General features: G+C 36.6%; 1 protein-coding gene across 1 annotated transcript; it reads left to right on the forward strand.

Moving 5' to 3' along the window:
- Positions 1-1,710: 1,710 nt before the first annotated feature.
- ARL5B (ARF like GTPase 5B) lies at positions 1,711-23,169 on the forward strand. Its single transcript, XM_084869095.1, has 6 exons — positions 1,711-2,090; positions 10,616-10,676; positions 12,582-12,729; positions 13,587-13,670; positions 15,811-15,962; positions 16,938-23,169. Exons 1-6 carry the CDS (start codon positions 2,042-2,044, stop codon positions 16,984-16,986), a joined length of 543 nt encoding a protein of 180 aa, XP_084725221.1. The 5' UTR covers positions 1,711-2,041; the 3' UTR covers positions 16,987-23,169.
- The last annotated feature ends 859 nt before the right edge of the window (positions 23,170-24,028 follow it).

A 24,028-nucleotide genomic window follows, 5' to 3' on the forward strand; every position in this document is an offset into this window, starting at 1 on the left:
ATTATGGTAAAATCTACCACCTGAATAAGACCTGTTAACGAAAAAAACCATTGAAACCTGTAAAGAATTTTTTAATGAGTTTATTTGAGCCAAAACTGTCGACAATTGCCGGGAAGCAAAACCTCAACGGATTGAGATAATGCTCCGAAGAATGGCGAGTTACATTTCTCTATTTATACACCGAAATCAAAGGAGGGACATAGGTGGGTTACATGAAATTCATTGGTGATGGAGTAAGGAGGCGGGAGAAAGCAAAGTGGTGGGAAACTCCTGGGATTGGATAAAAAGTAAAATGATGGACGTGTACTCAGGTGAGTGCAGGAACAATTAACATGATAAAGAAGGAATTTGAGGCATCTGTCCTGGCGCCCACCACATTAGGTTGTTCCCCAGGGGCTCCGGAAAAAGGGAAGTTACAAGTTACCCAGACATCTCATAGATATGTTATCTTAGAGGCAAAAAGGCAAACGGGCTCAGTAAAAAGATCAAAGTTGATCTTTGTCTGGGAAAATATCTGGGACATGACTACCTACTATAACCTGTTAGATATTTAATTTTCAAACCATCTTTTGTGGTTATCTTAGGTCTCTGGGTTTGCAAGACTGCCACGCAGGCCTTCCCTGAGCTTGTCAGGTTAGCATGTGGCTTTTTTCTTTCACAGACCCAGAGTCTTTTCAATTAAGTTCGCTCCTTAAACTAATTTCAGGGTAATTAGTTACATTTTATCTGAGGTTGTGAAGCGTCTAAATTTGTTAGAATCTAACCATGAAAAAGGAAGTGAACCGATTATGTAGCAAATTGGTTTATGAACACACAGGTTTCTGAGTTAACTGAGTAATAGAGTTAAATTCCAGCTGCAGCTAGTTCTTATAAGTACTTACTGAACTTAGCTTGTCATAGTTTCTTCTAAGTTATATTCAGTATATACATCTTAATTCCCTAGCTTGACCTTTTCCTCCCACGAAATTTTTGCTTTACTTCAAGTACAGCACTTGTGGATTTTTTTCTTCTATCTTGTTTAACTGGAGAGACTGCTGGGACACCATTTTAATTAAAAGAAATTATTTCCAATCAAAACTTCAAACAATAAGTTTTTTTTTTTCTTTTTTAAAAATATATTTTATTGATTTTTTACAGAGAGGAAGGGAAAGAGATAGCCAGAAACATCGATGAGAATCATCGACCAGCTGCCTCCAGCACACCCCCTACCAGGGACGGGCCGCAACCAAGGTACATGCCCTTGACCGGAATGGAACCTGGGACCTTTCAGCCCGCAGGCCAACGCTCTACCACTGAGTCAAACCGGTTTCGGCAATAAGTTATTTTATTTCATGGATTCTCTCCCAATCAAGTCCACGCAGTGAAGGATCCAGGCGGAACCCCAATCTGCCTGCCAGCACAGGGTGACAGCAGAGGTCAGCTGGCACCTGCCCCTTCTGTGCAGCAAAAGGAGGCGGCCGCGCCTGGAAGCTGCGAGCGGCCCGGTGTGGAGGCCGGAAAGCACCTGCCGACAGCGGATCTTCCAGAAAAGGACGCCGGCGCGGCTCCGGGCAGTGACGACAGGGAAACTCCCCAACAACTCCCACTCACGCCCACGTTCCCCCTCCACCACCGGCCGCCGGAGCCGGCACACCGGAAGTGAAACCGGAGGAAACGCCACGTCGGAGGCGTGGGCTGACGTCAGCGCGCTACGTCAGGTGCCGTCCTTCCGGAGATGGGTGGTCCTGAGGTCGGGCGCGGAGGCGGAGCGAAGGCGGGGCCTGGATCTGGTGGGGGATTTGGTGGGTAGTGGGTTCAGGCCGAGGCAACTACGGGTCGGCGTTGGGTTCACTGCGCTCGAAACAAAGGACTCTGAGGACGGGGCTCGGCGCGGCGCCTGGGGACCGGCAGCCGGACGGCCGATCGACGCCCCCGCGCCACCCCGTGCCCTCTCTGCGCCGCTTCCCAGCCGCTTCCCCTTAGCGCTCCCCGCCCGCGCCGCGGAGGGGCCCCGCGCAGCGGCACCTGCTGCTGAGGGACCCCGCGGCCGGCCCAGGCGCTCATGATGGGGCTCATCTTCGCCAAACTCTGGAGCCTCTTCTGTAACCAAGGTGAGAGGAAGTTGCTGCGCCGCGGGCCGGGCTGTGGGCGGACGGAGGTCCCGGGACGCAGAGAAGCGCCCGAGTCCCGGGAGCGGGCGGACATTCAGGCTTTGGCCTGGAGAAGGTGCGGGAGAGACGCGGTGTGTGGGAGAAAGGGGGAGTCCGAAAGGGAGGTGTTTGGTGTCCCAGAATCCAAACTTAGGATGTTTGGATATTGGTGAAGCTCAGCGGAAAACACCTCTTGGTACCTGGAGACATGTGGGGTGCCTTTTCTGTCTCTAATGAAACATCCCAAGTCTTGCCCCAGGGTGAGTGCCCGTCCTGAAACTGATCGACTTTTTTTTTTTTTTTTTAAACTAGTGCTGCTTTGTTTTCGACCTGCTCTTTTAGCCAATGCGCCTTCTTCACGTTCTCTCTGATGCCGCCTACTCTCCAGGACTCTGGAGCGAGTCATCCTTTTCAGATACACGGCTTTCTGGAAACCTTCAGCCTAAACCCTTTATTCCTTTCCTAGACGTTAGAAAACCAAAGGCTTTGGCTCTATGTAGGGTTTGCGTGTCGGCATGACTCTAGAATTCGTTATGAGACATCAGAAGTTGCAAGTCCAAAGGGCCAACAAGTTGTAAAACCTGTTCTGAGTCAGAGAATTAAATGTGATGTCTCCTGAAAAGGGAAAATACCCAAACAAACAAACAAACAAAAAACAAGAAAAAGGAGACAATAGGTAAAGTTTTAGGTATTCTTTTAATATTTTTCTTAGTAATTGAAACTAGTTTTTCAATTCAACTAGTTTCATTTCGAATTTAATACCTGGACATAATAAAAAACTTAGGATTATACTAATATGTTACAGTTAATGTGGTATCTTTTATCGGGATTTAAGAAGTGAAGACACCCAAAACCGGTTTGGCGCAGTGGTAGAGCGTTGGTCTGCGGACTGAAAGGTCCCAGGTTCGATTCCTGTCAGGGGCATGTACGTTGGTTGCGGGGCACATCCCCGGTGCGGGGTGTGCAGGAAGCAGCTGAATGATGTTTCTCTCTCATTGACGTTTCTAGCTCTCTATCTCTCTCCCTTCCTCACTGTAAAAAATCAATAAAATAAAATAAAAAAAAGAAGTGAAGACAATGAAGTGGTTTTAGTTCACTTGTTCCACAGATTGATAAGAACACTAAAATAATCTTTTCCAAGGTTATAAATATGTATGCATATACATATGTAGGCATAATCAGTTACCACACCTTTTGTTGTTGTGCATCTTCACCCAAGGATATTTTTCCACTGATTTTTAGAGAAAGTAGGAGAGAGAGGGAAAGACAGAGAGAAACATCGATGTGTTACATCCATTGGTTGCCTCCTGGGCCCAGGCCGTGGAGGAGTCTGTAACCCAGGTACAAGCCCTTGACCTGGAATCCAATCCAGGACCATTTGGTCTGAAGGCCCAGGCTCTCTTCACTGAGCCAGACCTGCTGGGGCCAATTACCACACTTTCAAGTGATTTAAAGTGGCCAGAGTTTAACATCTTATGAATATATATATATATATATATATATATATATATATATATATATATATATTTAAAATATATTTTATTGATTTTTTTACAGAGAGGAAGGGAGACAGATAGAGAGCTAGAAACGTCAATGAGAGAGAAACATTGACCAGCTGCCTCTTGCACACCCCCGACCGGGGATGTGCCCGCAACCAACGTACATGCCCTTGACTGGAATCGAACCTGGGACCTTTCAGTCCGCAGACTGACGCTCTACCACTGAGCCAAACCGGTTTCGGCACATCTTATGAATATTATCCATACTTAAATTTAATGTATTATTTTTTCAGCAGTTTATATTTCCTAATCCTTGTTACCTAAATTCACTACTATATAAAACAGCACTTTTAAGACATGCTAAAAAAGTATAAAGATCCATATAGTAATCACTTGCTTATTTTTCCTGTAGTTTAAAGAAATAAAATATTACCTAAGTCTTTGGTTCTCCCTGGTAATCTGTCCCATTCCTCTTTCTCCTCCCTATTTTATTGCTGCTCTTTATCAGCTTTGTTTGTTTATTTGTTCCAGTCTTTCTTAATCAGATTAAAAGGGACTGGAGAATACAAAGGGAAAATTCGGGAGATGATGAAACGTGTTTATGGGCTGCTTTAATAGTCACATAACTCATACATTCTCATTTCTATTTAGACTTTAACTTTCCTGCTGTATATTTAGTACTAGTGGTTTTCATTTTATTCTCATTCATTCATGGGCATAGGGTGTAAATCAGTCTTTAGAGTTAAACATAGGAGATACAAAAATTTAAAGACAAACAGAAAAGATAGTTACTTGCTCTCATAATGCTCCAACATCGGTACATAAAAGAAGTAGGAAAAAAATGTGATAAATTATTAACTGCTATGTATAAAAGTGTGGTGGTACCAAAAGAAAATGATTACTTTTTCTAATGTGGTTCCTGGAAGACTGCAGGAAAAGGTATAGTTGGACTTTAATAGTAAGTAGGAGTTTATAACTAAGGCATGTTAGGCAGACCAAGTAGAAGGGGCATGTTATTTTAGGCAGAAGGACTAATAATATGCAATGGAAGAGGAATTAAATAGTTTGGTACATGGAAGGAAGCTGAAAATAGTTTAGTTTGGCTATGTTTTAGTTTGCCTGTGGGGAGTCAGAGGAGATGAGGTTGGAAAGGTAGCCTGGGGAACCAGATCACAGAGGGCCTTGTATGTTGACTAAGACTTTATACGGAGCAAGCCATGGGAGCGGTTGAAGAGTTTAGTCATGGTGTGTTGTTTTGAAGCAAGGGATTGCTATTTTAGTAGTCTTGTATTTATACTTTCTTTTTTCACTTTATAAGATGCAACCATTCTTTTTCTTAAATCTTTATTGTTGAGAGTATTACAGATGTCCCCTCATTGCCCCTCTCCACCTGACTCCTTCACCACCCTATTGTCTGTGTCCATAGGTTTCCGTTATTTTCCGGCGTATAAGACGACACTGTGTTCTAGTAAAAAGGATGCTCAGATTGGCCAAAGTTAGAGAGGGGGGTCTATTAAAAAAAGAACTGGTGTTGCCTCGGAAGTGGGGGGTAGTCTTATACAGCAAATATAGGCCTAAACCTATGCTTTAACTGTAAAATTAGGGGGTCGTTCTTATACGCCGGAAAATACGGTAATACATATATGCCATATGAGTTGGTTGGTTCCTTTGGGCCCCTCTCCTCCTTCCCTCTGACATTCATCAGTCTATTCCATGTTTGTATGCTTCTCGTTTTACTTTCTATATTGACAAAATTAAGGACAACCTCAGCATATTCCATTTTAACCACTATAACACATCCAATCCAGAGATACTCAAATCACTCAATCTTGGTTGTATATTAGAATAATATGCCCAAGGGCCCCCCTCAGACCAGTTCAATCAGAATGGGGTGGAGTGGTCTGGGCATCACTGCCAAGATGATTCAGATGTGCTGCCAGAGTTGAAAACTACTTACCTTAAATACTCCTTTCCCTTAGCTTGTATTATTTGCCTCACTTCCATCTTTTTTCCTTGTAACATTTTAGAGCTCTAAGCATCTCTTCATAAATTTGATACCTTTCTGGGAATAAGCATACTAAAGCATGTGCTGCTTATGTAAAGCTATTACAAAGTGCACAATTTAAGGTACAAGACTGGTTACTTTGACACACTTATCAATGAGCGCTGATAGCCAACTTTTTATGACATTGTTATTGTTCTGACTGCTCAGATCTGGTGTCTTTCATTTCTCTCTTTACCTTATTGTGCTCTTAATTCTGGACTTTTTGCTGGTTTCAAACATAGGACACTTAACCTTACCATCTGTCTGCTCCTCATTTTCCGGAACTCTTTTTCCTTCAAATGGTTCACATTTGGGACCAAATGTTACTCCTGAGAGAGGCCATCCCTGACCACTCTTCCCACCCCAACACTCATTCTCTGTTTTTTGGACTAATGTTTTGTTCTACCTGTAATCATGTTTCTTTACTTGTTTATCTGTTTTTCTCAATAGACATAACTTCTAAAGGCATGGATTTTGAGATATGAATTCACTTTTTTTTGGAACTCGTGTCCTTGCTTTGCCCTTATTTTCATGAAACACATCCTTCAGAAATTCCCTGCAGCATTATCCAAAGTGATAATTATTTTTGCAGTTTCAAATGCCGAAAATGTATTGGTCTGTCCTCACTTTTTATTTATAACTGACCTGAATATAAAATTCTGAATTGTAAAACATTTCTTTCAAAATCTTGATTTGTCATTGTCCTCCAGTTTTCAGTGTTGTTGAGAAGACAAGTATTCTTTTTTTCTTTCTTTCTTTATTGATTACTGCTCATGCCCTCACCCCCCTGGTGTCTGTGTCCATTGGTTAGGCTTATATGCAAGCATACAAGTCCTTTGGTTGTTCTCTCCCCTTTACCCCCACACTCCCCTACCTTACATCTGAGGTTTGAGCATCTGATCGATGCTTCTCTGTCTCTGGATCTCCTTTTGTTCTTCAGTTTATGTTCATTATATTCCACAAATGAGTGAGATCATAGAATATTTATCTTTCTCTGACTGGCTTATTTCCCTTAGCATAATGCTCTCTAGTTCCATCCATGCTGCTGCAAGTGGTAAAATTCCTTCTTTTTTTTATAGCAGTGTAGTATTCCATTGTGAGGATGTACCACCATTTTCTAATCTACTTTTCTGCTGATGGGCAGTTAGGCTGTTTCCAAATTTTAGCTATTGTAAATTGTGCTGCTATAAACATAGGGGTGCATACATCCTTTCTGATTGGTGTTTCTGATTTCTTGGGATATATTTCTAGAGGTGGTATCACTGGATCAGATGGGAGTTCCATTTTTAGTTTTTTGAGGAAACTCCATACTGTTCTCCACAGTGGCTGCACCAGTCTGCATTCCCACCAGCAGTGCACGAGGGTTCCTTTTTCTTCATATTCTCACCAGCACTTGTCATTTGTTGATTTGTTGATGATAGCCATTCTGACAGGTGTTAGGTGGTACCTCTTTTACAAGTATTATTCTTACTCTTATTTTTTTTCTATGTAGTTGATTTTAGAATTTTCTGTTTATCTCTGGCATTTTTTTTTCTAATATATTTTTATTGATTTCAGAGGGGAAGGGAGAGGGAGATAGTCACATAACTATCAATGATGAAAGAAACATCTGTGATGAGAGAGAATCAGTAAATGATTGCCCCACATACTTCCTAGATGGGTGTGGAGCTCACAATCCAGGCATGAACTCTGACCAGGAATCAAACCATGACCTCCTGGTTCATAGGTCGATGCTTAACCACTGAGCCATACTGGCCGGGCTCTGATGTTTTTTTTTTTGTTTGTTTTTTTTTTTTACAGCAAGTCATTCTAGGAGTATACATGTTCTACAGGCTTGCTCCGTCTTTACCTGTGTCACCACCAGATTGATTCCGTCATTGTTCTTGCCCAGCAACTGACCTTGATGTTCTGATTTTATGTGTATGTACATCTTGTTGCTGCAGGCTTTTCTTTGATTTCCCATACTTTCTACTTTGTGTCCAAAAACACGGTTGGATTCTGTGATTAGGCTTGTTCAAACTGCTATGTCTGCCCATGTCTGTTCTACCCTCCTTTGTTTCCCGCTGGGCCACTGCCCTATCTGCCTGCTTTTCAAGCTAACTTCTTTCGCCGGGTTAGTAGTTTTGTATGTTTCTGGAGAATTGTACTTCTCACAGGTACTTTTGTTCTTCAGTTTATGTTCATTATATTCCACAAATGAGTGAGATCATAGAATATTTATCTTTCTCTGTCTGGCTTATTTCCCTTAGCAAGAGAAAGAATAGATCTCAAGTTCTGCAGTCTGTTCCAAGCTATATTTTATTATCTATATATATAAAAGCCTAATATGCAAAGTGTCCCCTCAGGAATTTGACCCAACGGGAGTTCGATTGCTCACTATGATGTACACTGATCACCAGGAGGCGGCACAGAATGCAGGGAGGTCCTGGGCGGCAGCTGTGGAAGGGAAGTCCTGGGCAGCAGCTGGCAGCCACTAGGGACCCTACCAGTGCAGGAATTTTGTGCACTGTGCCTATAGTATTTTAAAAAATCAGTATAATATGCCGAAACCGGTTTGGCTCAGCGGTAGAGCCTCGGTCTGCGGACTGAAAGGTCCCAGGTTCGATTCCGGTCAAGGGCATGTACATTGGTTGCGGGCACATCCCCGGTAGGGGGTGTGCAAGAGGCAGCTGGTCGATGTTTCTCTCTCATCGACGTTTCTAGCTCTCTAGCTTTCTCCCTTCCTCTCTGTAAAAAATCAATAAAATATATATTAAAAAAAAAATCAGTATAATATTTAACGGAATTTTGTTTTTGTTTTTGGCTATTTTTCCTCCAAAAAACTAGACTTCCTTGGCCTAGCAGGGGTCTTCAAACTACGGCCCACGGGCCACATGCGGCCCGCAGAGGAGTCTGATCCGGCCCGCCAGGTTTTTTGGGCAGTGAGCGCAGCCGAGGTGTTACAGTAGGAATTAGTAGTTCATATAGTCCGGCCCTCCAGCTCTCTGAGGGAACGTGATCTGGCCCCCACTTTAAAAAGTTTGAGGACCCCTGGCATAAGGTTTCAGATGGTGGCATCATATCCTCTGAAATTTTATAAAATTTTGCAATAATTCTGATTTATTTTCATTGTATCCAATATCCCAAATTTGCTAAGTCAACAATTTGGGTGACAGTGACTTAGGGCAAGAAGAAGGTAAATTTTATATAATTCTATTTGCAGCACTTACTCTAAATAAAGAATTTAATATCATCCATGTTATAATTTGCCCTATTTGAGGTTAATTGAGATTGAGTCTATCAATTAAATAACTTTGTTTTCTTGGGGTTTAGTTTGAAGATTTAGAAGTGAATATATATTGAGGATCAGATGATATTGTAAAAGTATACAAGTTTCTCACAGCTTTAGGTATTTAAATTCTACTACTTGCTCTGTAAGTTAAAATGGTGTTAAACTTCTAATGTTTATCTGATTGACATTTAGCTTAACCTCTAGACTAGGCTTCCTTCTCATGCCTTCAGGACCCCCGTGGTCCCCTGATGCTAGTCATGTGGTTTCCAGCTGTCACCAAGATTTAGAATGCTTGATGCTGGGTGGTGGGATTGCTGCTCCACTGATAAAAATGCTCTTGTTCTTGTGCTATAAGGGAGAAAGATGGAGCAGCACCCCAATACTGGTTCCACTAGAAATTAGAGACTATAAACCAAGCGAGTCAGAAAAGGAGAATTATGAGTTATAATAAGCAAGCAGGTTTTGTTTTGTTTTACAAAGCATCTTCTACCATAGTAAAAACAGCCCTTCCAGAACCATGTCATTTGCTCTGCAATATTATGTTGTTACAGCAGCCAAGTCATTAGAAGATACAAAGATGATTTGTCACCTAAGAACTTGTCTGTAAATTATGGTCCCACTCTTTGATGCAATATTAACATATTAGAGTGGAAATATCTGATATTTGATTAGATATAAAATGAGAATTTTGACATTCATGAAAGTTTAACAAGAGGAGCAGGGTTCTGATATGAATTGTGCCACAACATTGGCTGCAGATCAGTTGATTGCATTGTGGTTCTTAGGACAGCTTCCTTACATACCCTGTTGAGTAGATTTTGAAACATTCTGCCATGGAGAAGAACAATCTTAAGTATCCTATATAGGTTAAAATCTAGAAAAGATGAAATCTGGGGTGTTCTCTTCTATGTTCAAAGGAGGTTTTGAAATACTTACTTCTTAACAGAATAATTAGATTGAGCTTAAAAACTACTTATGAACTAAGTTACTATTTAGTGCAGAAGGAGGAAAATAAAGAGGTTTTCATTGTACACAGAACCAAAACAGTATCTGCCAAAAGAGTTGTAAAATCCAGATGGAAAAAAAAGTTAAAGATTAAGTAATTGTGTATTTATCTGTAGATTAATGGAGGGAATGGAAAACTAGTTAAGAGTATGTATATCTTATTAGCAATAGGAAACTTTTCAGATTTACATTTTAAATTGAGCTTTTAAGTAAATGGAAAAAATCTTGGTACATGAAGGTGGGGAAACTTCCAGGTGTAAAAACAACTTGAGAAAATGTAAATTTGATTAGTAGAGATGGCAAGCAGGTGTGTATGAAACACTTAACTAAAAACAAAACACGTTTTAAGTTATAATATTTTATTAAGACTAGTATTGGGTTTTATCACCCCAAACTCAATAAAAGTGACCAGGTTCTCCTGTCCTCCCCTCTTTCCTATCTCCAGCATCCCTTTGTAAGAGAGCTAGATAAATAATATCATAATAGATGGTATCACTTAAGGCAGGTAGTCTTGGCATCAAAGTAAGTTCTCTTTTATTTTTTAACAGTCTTATAAATATCCAGTGAATGGACTCTTATTTGAGAGCTAACTAATAATCATTGTTGATAGTATGTAATTGTAGTATGCAGCAGTGTTAAATGTTTTTGGTTTGCTTTCTCTCTATAGAGCACAAAGTGATTATAGTGGGACTGGACAATGCGGGGAAAACTACCATTCTTTATCAATTGTAAGTATGAGTGTATATTTAAATAGTTTCATTATTTTATTTATTGGAACTAATTTGTATAATTAACAAGAATAAGGTATTATAATGGAAAAACTTGAACATACATTTTTTTGTATTTTACTGAACACAAAATTTATGAAAAATGCCTATTTGGTGTGGTTCAGTGATTGAGCGTTGACCTATGTATGAATCAGAATTTGATTCCCAGTCAGAGCACATACCTGGATTGCTGGCTTGATCCCCAATATGGGGTGTGTGGGAGGCAGCCAATTGGTGCTTCTCATCATTGATGTTTTAAACTCTTCCCCTCCCTCTCTCTGATATCAATAAAAATGTATTTTAAAAATTAAAAAACTCTGTGCTTCTTAAAGCCTTCACAAACTTATTTTCTGGCCTTGAAAGAAAGAATTAATATAAAATTAGGGTAAATAAAGCACATGTTGTAGTGCTAGAGTGAGGTGAAAAAGTGCATTTCATTAGTTTATTCACACACTGAGATATATGTAAATAGATTGTTATCTCTAGAAAGTTTATGCTACTCTCCTAATAGCTCTGGAAATGTTTAACATAGCCAGACTTGTCAATTCAAAAGAAATGAAGATTGCCCCTGAAAATATTGCTTTAGTAGCTTTGCAACAGGAAGAAGTTTGAGACTTTCAGAGAAGTACATTAATACAATACTTTAAGGAAATTTTAACAGCACATCAGTCCACTTGTCAAAATATATACCATTATCCTTTTATTGCCAATGAAATGGCCCGTGTTAAGCAGTAAAAATGGCTCTGTGTCTGAAGCATTTTAACAAGTGGTTATAAAAAAACACAGTGCACCATTGTGGGGTTCTTGTGCCTTCCCACTTCATCTTAAATATATCAGCTGACAGTTCTCCAGAAATACTTCACTTTAGCAGTGCTTAACATTTTTCAGCTACTTTGCTAAAAAGCTTCTAAATTATGACTTGTTTTAAGTTGAGTAGCTACTTATTTTTTTTAAATCCTATATGATAAAAGCCTAACTTGCAAAAATTGTTCCCTTAACCGGAGTTCAACCAGGGGGTGGGGCTGGTTGGCCAACTGCCCATGGCCCTTCCCCCCCCAGCCAGCCCTGCCAGGGAAAGGGAGGCCCCGGTCAACAGCCATTAAGAACCCTATCTGTGCACAAATTTTGTGCACTGGCCCCCTGTCACTGTTGTTGAAATAATTTTGTGCATAGCATATATAATACCCAAAGGGATTAGAATGTTTCTTGCAACTCAACATTGGCATGTTAGAAGCAAATTCATCTTTGTTGAATAAATTAATGTAGTTTAATGAATGGTTATGATAATACATGTGATATGAGTATCTCTGTACTATATGTATTTAGAATTCATTTTCATTAAAGTTTTCATTTGCCCATTGCCTTATTTTTTTAAGACTATAATTGAGGTTAATAGGCCTGAACTAATATTTATGGCTGAGCCAAGTCTCAGTTTTCTCACATAGACAGTCTTCAAAATTTTAAATAGCCTACTATTCCCTGGATGCTACACTGTAAATATTGGTGTCCCTGTCACCTAGAAACTTGCTCTTCCAGGATGGAGCATTAGTTCTGCTCTGATAACAGGGCATGGTGGTATTAAAATTTTGGCCAAAGAAATGCAAACTCACACCACAGAGTTCCCTTCTATTCAGATCAAGTCCATAGTTTATTCCATTAACAAAAGAACAGTTTTCTTTTGTAGTTATTCTTTGTCTAGATATTTGTTTGCAAAAGTGTTCTCTAAGGTTCTATTTTTGATGCTTGTAATTAACCATCAATTGGCACAAATAAGGAAGATTGATTCCTGTTAAATTCAGAGATTAAAAGTTACTTCAGATTCTCAAGATATACAAAAGAGCTTTTATGGTGTCTATCTTTCAACAGCTTAATGAATGAAGTGGTTCATACATCTCCAACCATAGGAAGCAATGTTGAAGAAATAGTTGTGAAGAACACTCATTTTCTTATGTGGGACATTGGTGGTCAAGAGTCATTGCGGTCATCGTGGAACACGTATTATTCAAACACAGAGGTATACTAGAGTTACTACTAAAGTAAACTTAATAAAAAGAACCAGAGAGTAAACCCAGAAAATAGATAGGCTATACCTAAGACATATTGACAATTGCCTTTTTTAGTAAAGAATTTGAGATTTCAAATAAAAGACAAAGAGCAATTAGAGCTATTATTAGATAAGTGCTTTCTGATGTGCTGACTTCAAGTTTATCCTCACCTTAATACTGAAGTATCTCCATTGTTGGAGAAATTGGACATGAGCATAAATTATATATATTTATATCTTTCCCAAGATCTCAGCTTCATTAGAGGCCCTGATTAGAGGAGTAATAAAATGCTTTGAGCATAATTTAATAACACCTAAGTAACACATTTTTCTTGTGCTTTTATTGTTGATATTGTTATGTAAAAATGCTTTATTTGATTTTTTTTAATGTTTCTCTTTCAAACTAGTTTGTGTACTTCTTTCGAATGGACAGAAGTCTATAGTAAAAACATAATTATTGATTGCCTAAATAAATGGTTGTAGAATACTTTTAAGATTTAGCAAAAGTTATTTTACTTACTGTGGTTTTTAAAAAATTACTTATTATTACTTGGTTTTCAAAATAAATCTTAGTATTACAGAATATTATGTATTCAAATATCACTTTAAAAAAATAAAATTGGGCATGATTTGTATTTGATGAAGTTACGTTATTTTGTACTGCTCGATGTAATTCCATGTACTATAAACTTGTTATAATGAAAAAGTAATAGACTGTTTTATAGTAAGATAATGCCATGTGAAAAAATACTTCTATCACTTGAAAATTGTTTTGTAGAAAATGTCAATAACCCATTCAATTTTCTTTCTTTTTAATTGTCCTCTAGTTCATCATTCTTGTTGTAGATAGCATTGACAGGGAACGACTAGCTATTACAAAAGAAGAATTATACAGAATGTTGGCTCATGAGGTAAGTTTTTAAAACATTATGAGCAGTGGAGTAAGGTATCTCTATACTGGTTTTGCTTTTTACAAATATTAATATTCTCCGGTGTTGGTTATTTCATCATTAACCAAGTTGTTATATTAATTTAATAAAATTTGTCATTACTTTTTCAAACTTAAAAAAATCCAGCATGTTATTTTTAGACTACTGTTAAAGATTTTTTCAAAGTTAAAACTACAATTGTGCCTTAAAAAATCTGATAGATCAAAGGGGAAAACGTAAGTGTTTAAAATCCCAGGAGTTGCCTGGCTGGTGGTGGTCAGTGGATTGAATGTAATCCCATGGACCAAGAGGTCCCCTTTTCGTTTCTGGTCAAGGCACATGCCTGGGTTGCAGGTTCGATTCCAAGTAAGGGGCATGCAGGAGGCAGCCATTTGATGTGTCTCTCTTGTCGTTTTCCTCTCTCCTTCTCCCTTCCTCTCTAAAAATCAATAAAAAATATATTTTAAAAAATAAAATAATAAAAATCCTGAGGCTATAAGAACTGAAAATTCTTTAGTGAATAATTTGAGATCAATTAACTATGAATATTTCAAATATACAAAAAACTTCAATAATAAAACACATTTATGCTCCCACCACTCAACTTAATATAGTAAATATCTTTTGAGACTTCTCCAATTTGATTTTCTTCCTTTCTGAAGGAAACCAAAAAAGAATTCCACTATGGTGAAATAGTGATTATCATCCCTATGAATATTTTTATACTCTTAGAAAAATACTGGAGTCCCGATGCATGAAATTCATGCACTGGGCATGGGAGTGTCCCTCAGCCCAGCCTGTACCCTCTCCAATCTGGGACCCCTTGGGGGATGTCTGACTGCTGGTTTAGGCCCGATCCCAAAGGGCCTAAATTGGCAGTCGACACCCCTCTCACAATCTGGTACTGCTGGCTCCTAACTGCTCGACTGCCTGCCTGATCGTCCCAACTCTAACTGCTTCCTTTGCTAGCCTGATTGCTCCTAACCTCCTCTGCTTCCTGGCCTGATTGCCCCATAACTGCTCCCCTGCCTGCCTGATTGCCGCTAACTGCCCTCCCCTACCAGCCTGATCGCCCCTAACTGACTCTGCCTGCCAGCCTGATTGCCCCCTAACTGCCCTCCACTGCTGCCCTGATCGCCCCTAACTGCCCTCCACTGCTGGCCTGATTGCCCCTAACTGCTTTTCCCTGCCAACCTGATTGTCCCTAACCACCTCTACCTCAGCCCTACCACCGTGGCTTTGTCTAGGACATCTGGAAGATGTCTGGTCTAATTAGCATATTACCCTTTTATTAATATAGATTTTTATATTTAAAATTCTTACTTACCTGCCAGTTATACAGAATATTATGTGCCATTGTTGTTTTTTTTGTTGTTGTTTTTTTGCCTTTTCATTTTTTATTGAGATATAATTGAAATACAACATTATATTAGTTTCAGGTGTACAACATAATGATTCAATATTTGCATATATTGTGAAATAATCACCACCAGAAGTCTAGTTAATATGTCACCATACATAGTTTCAGAATATTTTTCTTGTGATGAGAACTATTCAGACTTATTCTCTTAGCAACTTTAAAATACACAACACTCTTTTATTGACTATAGTTACCATGCTGTGCAGAACATTTTTGTGTCCTTTTTATTTATGTGCCATCTTTATAAAACATTATGTAATGGTTAATCTGTCTTTGTTAGACTGAATTATTAAATTATGGTTATTTGAGATATTTAGTTGTATTTCTATAAAATTTTTTAATTAAACATCTGTGTGTAACCCTAGCTGGTTTGGCTCAGTTGATAGAGCGTCAGCTTGCAGACTGGAGGTTCCTGGGTTTGATTCTGGCCAAAGGCAAATGTCAAGTTTCGGGCTAGCTTCCTGGTAAAGGACATGCAGGAGACAGCTGATCAATGATTCTTTCTCATCATGATGTTTCTATCTCCTCCCTTGCACTCTGAAATCAATTTAAAAAAAAAATTTTTTTTTTAAATGTGTGCCTAATCATTTTAAAGTAAAGGGATTTCACTGTAACTGTCCAGTAGGGTACGTTTACTCTTGTGCTTAGTTTAATTTGAATTGTGGTATTTCAGGTATTAGAAATATTTCATATTGATTGCAGGACTTAAGGAAAGCTGCAGTCCTTATCTTTGCAAATAAACAGGATATGAAAGGGTGTATGACAGCAGCTGAAATCTCCAAATACCTCACCCTTAGTTCAATTAAGGACCATCCATGGCACATTCAGTCCTGCTGTGCTTTAACAGGAGAAGGGTAAGTGCTAATCTGAATGGGGGTGGCATGACTTCTTTCAAATTTCTTTCCATTTTTTTTAAGCCAACTTGTTTTCTTTGATCCTGCTCTGTTTTGGTCCTTACTTAAAGGTGGTTTTTATGTTATGTCTCAGGAAATAATTTTAGTTAATTTATAATTTTTACTGAGTTTTTTTTTTTTTTTGTAAACAATACAAACAGAATGTTTTACAAAAAAGTAATACATTTTTGAATTAAATTTTCACAGTCTAATTTTTTTGTTATTGTTCATTTCTTGGTTTTATCATTTACTTACTGGGTGAAAACGATAATATCCCTTGACTGAAAGAGGAAGCATCAAAGAAATTTCACATTTTCTGCAAAGGCTTAATTAAGCCTAAACTTCCAGCTTTCCACAAGAGTACATCCCTTTATTATCAGGAGTCATTTTGAGATGCATATTTCTCAACAATAAACATTTGAAATAAATGGCATTATAGTATTTTCTTTTCGAAGAACTTGAGTTTGGATAAATAGGCCAGGGGGAACCCATGTGTTAAACATGGATTACCCAGTTTATTTCTAGGACTTATTTATGCTCAATTAACTTGACCTTAGTTTTTTCATACTGGGAAAACCTTGTAATATAATGCTACATGTAGACTTTTGACCTATACCTTTAAGATCGAGCTATAAGCCTCAATTCTTTAGAATTTAGGAGGGTAATATTATCTTTCTATAGTGATTGCAGTTTTAGTTCACCTTAAAGGGCAGGGGATGAGGAGTACTTGCAATTTTGCTGAAAAACTGCCAAAGCTGTAGCCTTTAGATAAGACTGAAGCTGTTTCCACATTACTCAACTGATAAGGTCATTTTAGTGAATCTTTCAATATTTCACTTAAGTGTGTAAATAATTATTGTAGTACCAAGAATGCTTTCAATTTTTAAGTATAAACTTCTTCATTTCATTTTGAAAATATTTTTTCTTTTGTTTCAGGTTATGCCAAGGTCTAGAGTGGATGACCTCCAGAATTGGTGTGAGATAACTGTTTTGCTTGAAAGAGACTGCTCTATTTATTCTGTGACATGAACATTTTTTCCTAGTATCTTTGGCTGCTAAGGCAGCAGCATGTTTAATTTATAACAACACAAACCTCTATGAGCAACACTTGAATCAAGTGCAGCTGAACTGGAAAGTGGAAGATTTTTTCTTAACTTTTTTTTAATGCACTAATCTTCAGTTGGATGAACACTAATGTATAACTGTGTTTTCAGCAACAGAATTTTCTGACTGCTTACTCTAATTATTCAATGACTGCCTTGTAAGAAATGTTTGTCATATGTCTAATGTTTCCTGAAGTATTGTAATGACTTTAATGACCAAGTTCTCTAATTTCTTGACCACCCCTGCCCCACCAGATAATGACTGGTTTGACAAAGTATTAGAGGAAATCATCGGGTATTGCTTGCAAACTTAACCAGCACTAAGTATTTGCTCCCTCTATAAACCACTTACCTTTTGGACAGAACTTACTATAGAGAAAGAAGTCTGCCTAGAAGATATATGTGAGGAAGATTAAACATCATGAAAACTGCCTTTACATGAGTTAAAATTATTGCAAGTCATGGAATAATTTTAAGTTACTGTTAGTATGGAAATTAAGTAGGCTATTATCTAAAAGAATTAAGTCCACATTTCTGCCTATAACACGGCATTTGTTTGGTTAATAACTAATCAAGGTAAAATATTTATTTAAATGCCCTACTTTGGATAAACCTGGTATTTTAAGAATGCCACATTATTCAATGCATATATAAACAGTAGTAGTTATTAAAGCACACCAGCATTAATATTAAAACCAGCCATTTGGAATATATTTTATTACCAGTTACCTACAACTTTATTATCAGCCTAAGGTTCAACTATTCCATTTGCAAGGAACATCCAATCTGCTTTGGGCAAAGCTAAAGCAGAGTATAAAGAGTTCATTTTATTTCTTAAAATTTGAAATTATGTCTATAATACTCTTAATACCACCAGCAGTACATTACTTAAAAAAAAACCATATGGCTTTTCTTAAAGGTATTTGAGGCTGTGGTGTAATAAGCTTGAAACAATTTGCATCTTTATTGTTATGCCTCATGCTCAAATCTTTTGCTGGAGTATAGGGAACCACTAAATTTAATCCTAGCTTTTAGAATAGTACTATGAGACTCAAAGTTAATACACTAACAACATATAGATTTTAAAAATAGGAAAAAAGTCATAATCTATTGAAAGTTTATTTGATAATATTTAAAAGTTTTCAAGGCAGTTGTCTAATATGAACAATAAATAATACATACCTTAAGGAGGACAGGATCATAATTTTAATCCTCTTTATCTTAAATGTATGATTTTGCTATAATGAAAGGGATAAATACATATTTAGAGAATAATAATACTTCATCTTTGCAGTATTTTTTTTCATTTGGGTCAAATACAGGATTCAGTATTCTTAAGAATATCAAAATACCTGTTCAAAATGGTATTTTAATTCTATTTTTTTTTTATTGTAAATTGGTTTAAATTTTGCTGTTTTCAGGTATAATTGATTTATTCTATTTAGTCTAATTAATATGTAGTTGAATGTGGTAATAATTTTCTGAATTCTATTTAGTGGCAGCACACCTTAGAACTAAAAAATGGCTAGCTGAAAGGTTTTTAGACTTTGGGAACTAGATGTTATTAACATTGTTTTGAAACTTTTTCTTAGTGATTTCATAGCAGGTAGAGGATAAATTTTCTTTTTAATATAACCCATAATCAGCAACCTGAGAGAAAAGTAGACAAAATCAATATAGATGCTTTGTGGTGTGTATGTGGCAGTGAAACTAAGAGGGATTATGAAAATACTGTTTACCCAAAGCACACTTATCCAAATTTTTCTCTTGGTTATACAGTTTAGCTACAAATACTTAGTATAGTTCTCCTAACTCTGTCCTGAGGAAAAAAAAAACATTAATACTCCTTGTTTATACTTTGAAATTAGTCTTGTATCTAATAAGATTGGCTGGCTCAGTTTTCACTTATCAAATTATATGTTTGTTTGTTAGTTTTTATGTTACCAAGTCAGCATTATATTGAAAGTGAACAACTACTAGTATAGTTTGCTACAATATGTAATTTTTAAAATACAATTTATTTTATTTTCTAGATCCTTTTTTAAAAAAACATTTGGTTTGGATTAGAAGTAATTTATGTTACCTGTGTGTTGACAATGAAATGGCATTCAACTAGATTTTGTGTCGATTGGGAATTTAAATTAAGAAATTAATGTAAGACTATTTAAAAATATATTATAGGTTCTAAATAGATATTTCCTGTTACAGTAATATGAAAACTGATTACCTTTTACTCCAAGAGAATGTTTTATCCCAAGCATGTATATAATGCTAAAGCATTGATTCTGACATTCATTGTAAATCAACAAACTCTAGGATATTGTCTGATGAAAAATGTAAATTTGTGATTAGTGCCTATATTCATATTTTAAGATGAGTTCTCAATTTTGTACTATATCTGTTCTTTGGAATTCAAGTTAGCAGCTAATTAACAGTCACATTATCTGAGTTTTTATCCTACCCATCAACCCCTCAATTGCCTAGCAAAGTTTCTAGTAGGTGTAGTGGGAAGCAAAGGGACCTGCCAACATTAGTTTAGGCAGGTGGTTATATCAATACATTTTGTTTTTAATTTGAGTGTAAAGAAACTAAATGTTATCTTTTAATATGCTATAACTAAAATGTAATTGCTACCCTAACAAATTCAAATATGGTACTTTTTTTACTTTTGAGCAAGTTGTCTTCCTATTTAGCCCCATCTCTCTTTCTGAAACCTATTTCAGAACTCCTTTAGAATTAACAAGCCCTTTATATGGGGTTATACTGTACATTTTGTATTGTTAGTGTAATTTAATTTTTTATAATCTGAAATAATATATATAATCTGTTGCTGTTTTGAAAATCTGTTGAAAAGCTCATTAAATATATAACTTTTGCTTTTAGGTTCTGTGTTAGTATGCTAAAAGGTCTAATTTTATTCTATGTTCATTGGAAGAAAGATAACTTTAGTGTTAAAAATAATTTTTACACATGTACGACCCCTATAGTCATCTTCATTAAGCATAAGTTAACTTTCATTATAACAAAGAAAAAAAACTATTTTTTCCTATGGAAACAGTGAGTAATCTAGGCAGCAGTGCATACAATATTTTCTGAAGAGTTACAGGGATTCACAAAGCAAAATTGAAAAAAAAAATATTGAAAAAAAAATTTGGTATGGTAGGAAAAAAATGTACTGTTATTATGCTTATAGAGATGGGTGAATTCCATTGACATTTATATTTGAAGAGGAACTTCATGAGTCTTGACTTTTCATCTGTGGCTTTAGATCCAAAACATTTCACATCCATTTCAATTCTAAAAGATCCTTTATGTTTTGTCTGGGTAAAGTCATTTCAAGATATAGTATGGTAAGAAAATGAAAAAAGAAAAGAAAAACAAAAGGATACAGCATGATAATTTGTATCTGGTAGAATATTTTGCCAGCTATCTAAAGGGGTGGTTTTGAATCTTAGTTTGGCCATTACTTGTCTAGTTGACCTTGGGCAATTGCTGTTTGTGCCCTTCCTACTGTTTTCCACATACCAGGAACTTAGGCTAGAACACCAACATGTCTTTTGATTTTAAAATATTGAATCTTCATATGCTACATTAAAATTGAAAAACCAAAAAAACAAACATGTACTATGAAATTAAATTCATTTAAATCTATTGATTCCCACCTTCTAATTTAATTTAGTATATGAATACAATCAAATAAGAAAACAAATTTCAAATACTAACTGCTAATCAACTTAAATTGAGCTAATAGCTAATAACAATGCAAAAGAGAAAATAAGCCATATTGCTAAGAGCATGCTAGTAAGCTGCTTGAAAAAAACACCATAATCTGCTGGAAATCTCTTCTAGAAAATGCCTTGCTTACGTTCTTGACTTTTACTAATTAGAAGGGGTTAGTTTATTCAGAATTTATTGGCTTTATGCCATCTCAGACTGCAGGTATGTTTGGCTTTCTAGCATTGAAAGTATTGTGCAGCCAGATGTCAATATTTTACAAACAAATTTATATAGCATTACTGTGAAGACTGAAATCCAAAAATCAGGTTCCCAAGAAGTATTTTTTTAAGAGTACCAAGTGGCCAAAACTAAATAGAGAAGGCCAATTTAAAAAAAAAAAAAAAAAAAAAAAAAAAGATAATTTCAGCTACTTTATATTTAAGATAAGATAGAAAAATTATTGTGGTCAGCATACCTAAATTCAGCTTTAAATGTATATAGTTGGGAAATGTTAAATTTAGAGTTATAAAGGCATATCTAGGAACAAAAGTCAAAACACTTGTTAAACATAGGTAGAAAAATCTTCAAAAGGATATTAAATAATAGAAAATTTGAAAACTGAATTTCCCGCCATTTAGTACTTAAAACTAGTCTAAAAAGTACATTATTTTACTGTAGAACTGGTTGGACCTATGTTATTTTTAATGTGGCCAAAGGATTGAAGACTGGTCAGGTTTTTAGAATTTGGGAGTGTAGTCACATAGAGGCATCTTTTGCATTTTTAAAATCAGTAATCTACATTTTCTCTCAGAAATGGAGAAATAAAATATGTCGTGCGTATCTTTTGAAATAGAAAATAGTTCTAGAAGACTGTAAATGTTATCTTGCACAAACTTAAAAATTTTAATTTAAAAATTACCTCATTTTCCAATCCATAACAAGGTGCTTTAGCTCAAGTTTATGGGATGTTAGGGCATCCCAAAAATACCCCTTCACCCAAATTCTATTTGAAATATGCAAAGTTCACAACAAAGGGATAGTATTCTTTAGAGATTTTGTTTTATTTTGTTCTTGTTTACCACCAGCAGGGCTACCCTGGCATAGCAGATCAGAATATTATCTTCATTAAAGAAAATGAGCAAGTTCTCAATCAATATATAATTAGTTTAATATCAAATAGGGGAAAGAAAAACTCTAAAATCTGATTGATTATATTATACTGTGAATATATTTCCACTGCTGTTGGTAAGCTATCAAATGACTATCAGTTGATCTTGATTATAATTTATTTACATATTTTGACCCTATTCATAAGATACTTTAATCATTTTAATCTTACATTTTCCCTGAGGACATTCAGGGACTCTACCCCTACCTTGTTCTCTTGGAGTAAACTGTTCAGTGTCAACTTTTAATTTTCATTTTTAAAAAAATTTAGCTGCTATTTAATTATGATTGTGAAATAAAATTATGGTTATATTTTTTCCAATTATGTAATAGTTACAAATTTTACCCTTTTCATCTATTGTACAGATCATGGTTTAAAAAGGAAAACATTAAAAGCAACAGACTTGCTCTTGCATTTATTCTAATCAGAATGTAATTAATATATCACATGTTGCCATCTTCACATAAATTGGTGCTTTAGAGCATTAAGGAAGAAACAGCAGGCCCTGTATAATATACTTTCTGCTTCAAAATGTAAAACTACTTTAAAGTGTCTATTTATATTTATGTTCATTTCTTAAGGTTTAAGTACAAGCCATTGTTATTCTTCAAGCTTCAGGCTTTCTGCAAAAGCTGTAACAATATCTTAGCTATTATGCTTAGTCAAATAGGAGATGGTGTTAATAAGGCCAAAATTATGAATTGGCACTCTCTGTGGTTACCCTGATTGTACGGAGGGGGGAAAAATGTCTTTCGCACCACAGACTGCTTACCAACCAGCTGAAATGTGTGCTATTGATCCATTAGATAAGCATTAATTTAAAATTTTTAAAAAGCAAACAGCATTTACATTATCACTTGAAAATGGTTCAAAGCATGTGCTTCTAATGTGCGTTATTTAAAAGACATGTTTTAAATGTTTGATAGCTTCATGACTGTCATAAAAGGCTTCTTTGATGTGTTAAGTTTAGGTTGCTGCTACTTGTGATTTTTTATTTCCGCAATTACATTATAATGAGTTGCTTGCATGTCTACATACTCAAGTAAAAGGATGCTGTTTGCCCTGGAATGTTCATCTTTTTTCCTCATTTGCAATCATGGTGCAATACTGTGTAACATTCATTTGTTTTCAGTAAACAGTTTTATTTTTTTCATAATAAATAATTACTTTTCCAACATAACGTGAAACCAGTGTTTTCTTTTAAAGATAAAATCTGTTTTAACAGTCTTCTTTGTTGTAAGTGATAGAAACCAATCTCATCTAACACAGAGAGAGGAATTTTATCGTAAGTGCTGTGGGGCCCTGTCCAGGGTACTCCGGGTGCTCAGGGCCAATTTGCCATACGCAGGCGAACAGTAAGGACTCAGTAATCTTCCTGTATATACTGGGCAGGAGTACTTTTCTATAACCCAGATACTATTTGGCCAGAAGCCTCTTTTGTCTGTCTGAGCTAGTTTAAGAGAGTGTTACTGACCAGCAGGTGGCTGGCACTTATGTTTGTGGCTACTGTGTGATGCTAACTTGAAGAACTGCTTTGTCTGGTAGCTCCTTGATAGCAATGCTACTTGGTCTGCAATAAAATCTCTCTTCTATGCCTATGACTGCTTATATCGTCTTCATCCACTACCTGGCGTCCACAGGGGTAAAGCCCCTAGCAGAGAAGGATCTGTACTCCCACAAGTGCTCAGGGAACCAAAGGTCAGGATACAGCTGGATTCTGGAATAGGATGAGACCGGAGACCTATGAACACTGAGAAGAAACCAGGAAGTTACTGCTCTCCTACCCATCTTGCCTTTCTCAGTCTTTCACTAAAATGGATTCTGTTTCCTAGCTCACATTTAAAAGAGAAGGAGGAGGAGAACCAGGATGGTGGCCTAGGTAAGCGCCTAAACTGCTGTCTTGCACAACAATTTCAAAATAACTGAAAGACAGAGCAGACATCATCCAAAACCACAGGAAAGCTGGCTGAGCAGGAAATCAACAACTGGAGAGAAGGAGAGAGGCTCACAGATCAGATCAGGAGCTGCAAAGCGCTGAG

Source organism: Pipistrellus hanaki (assembly GCF_964339955.1).
Source record: "Pipistrellus hanaki genome assembly, chromosome: 1".
Taxonomy (NCBI): Eukaryota; Metazoa; Chordata; class Mammalia; order Chiroptera; family Vespertilionidae; genus Pipistrellus; species Pipistrellus hanaki.

Coding starts and splice junctions, on each gene's coding strand:
- ARL5B (XM_084869095.1), top strand. CDS start 2,042: ATGATGGGGCTCATCTTCGCCAAACTCTGGAGCCTCTTCTGTAACCAA. Junction 10,677..12,581: donor ACTACCATTCTTTATCAATT/GTAAGTATGAGT, acceptor ATCTTTCAACAG/CTTAATGAATGAAGTGGTTC. Junction 15,963..16,937: donor TGTGCTTTAACAGGAGAAGG/GTAAGTGCTAAT, acceptor CTTTTGTTTCAG/GTTATGCCAAGGTCTAGAGT.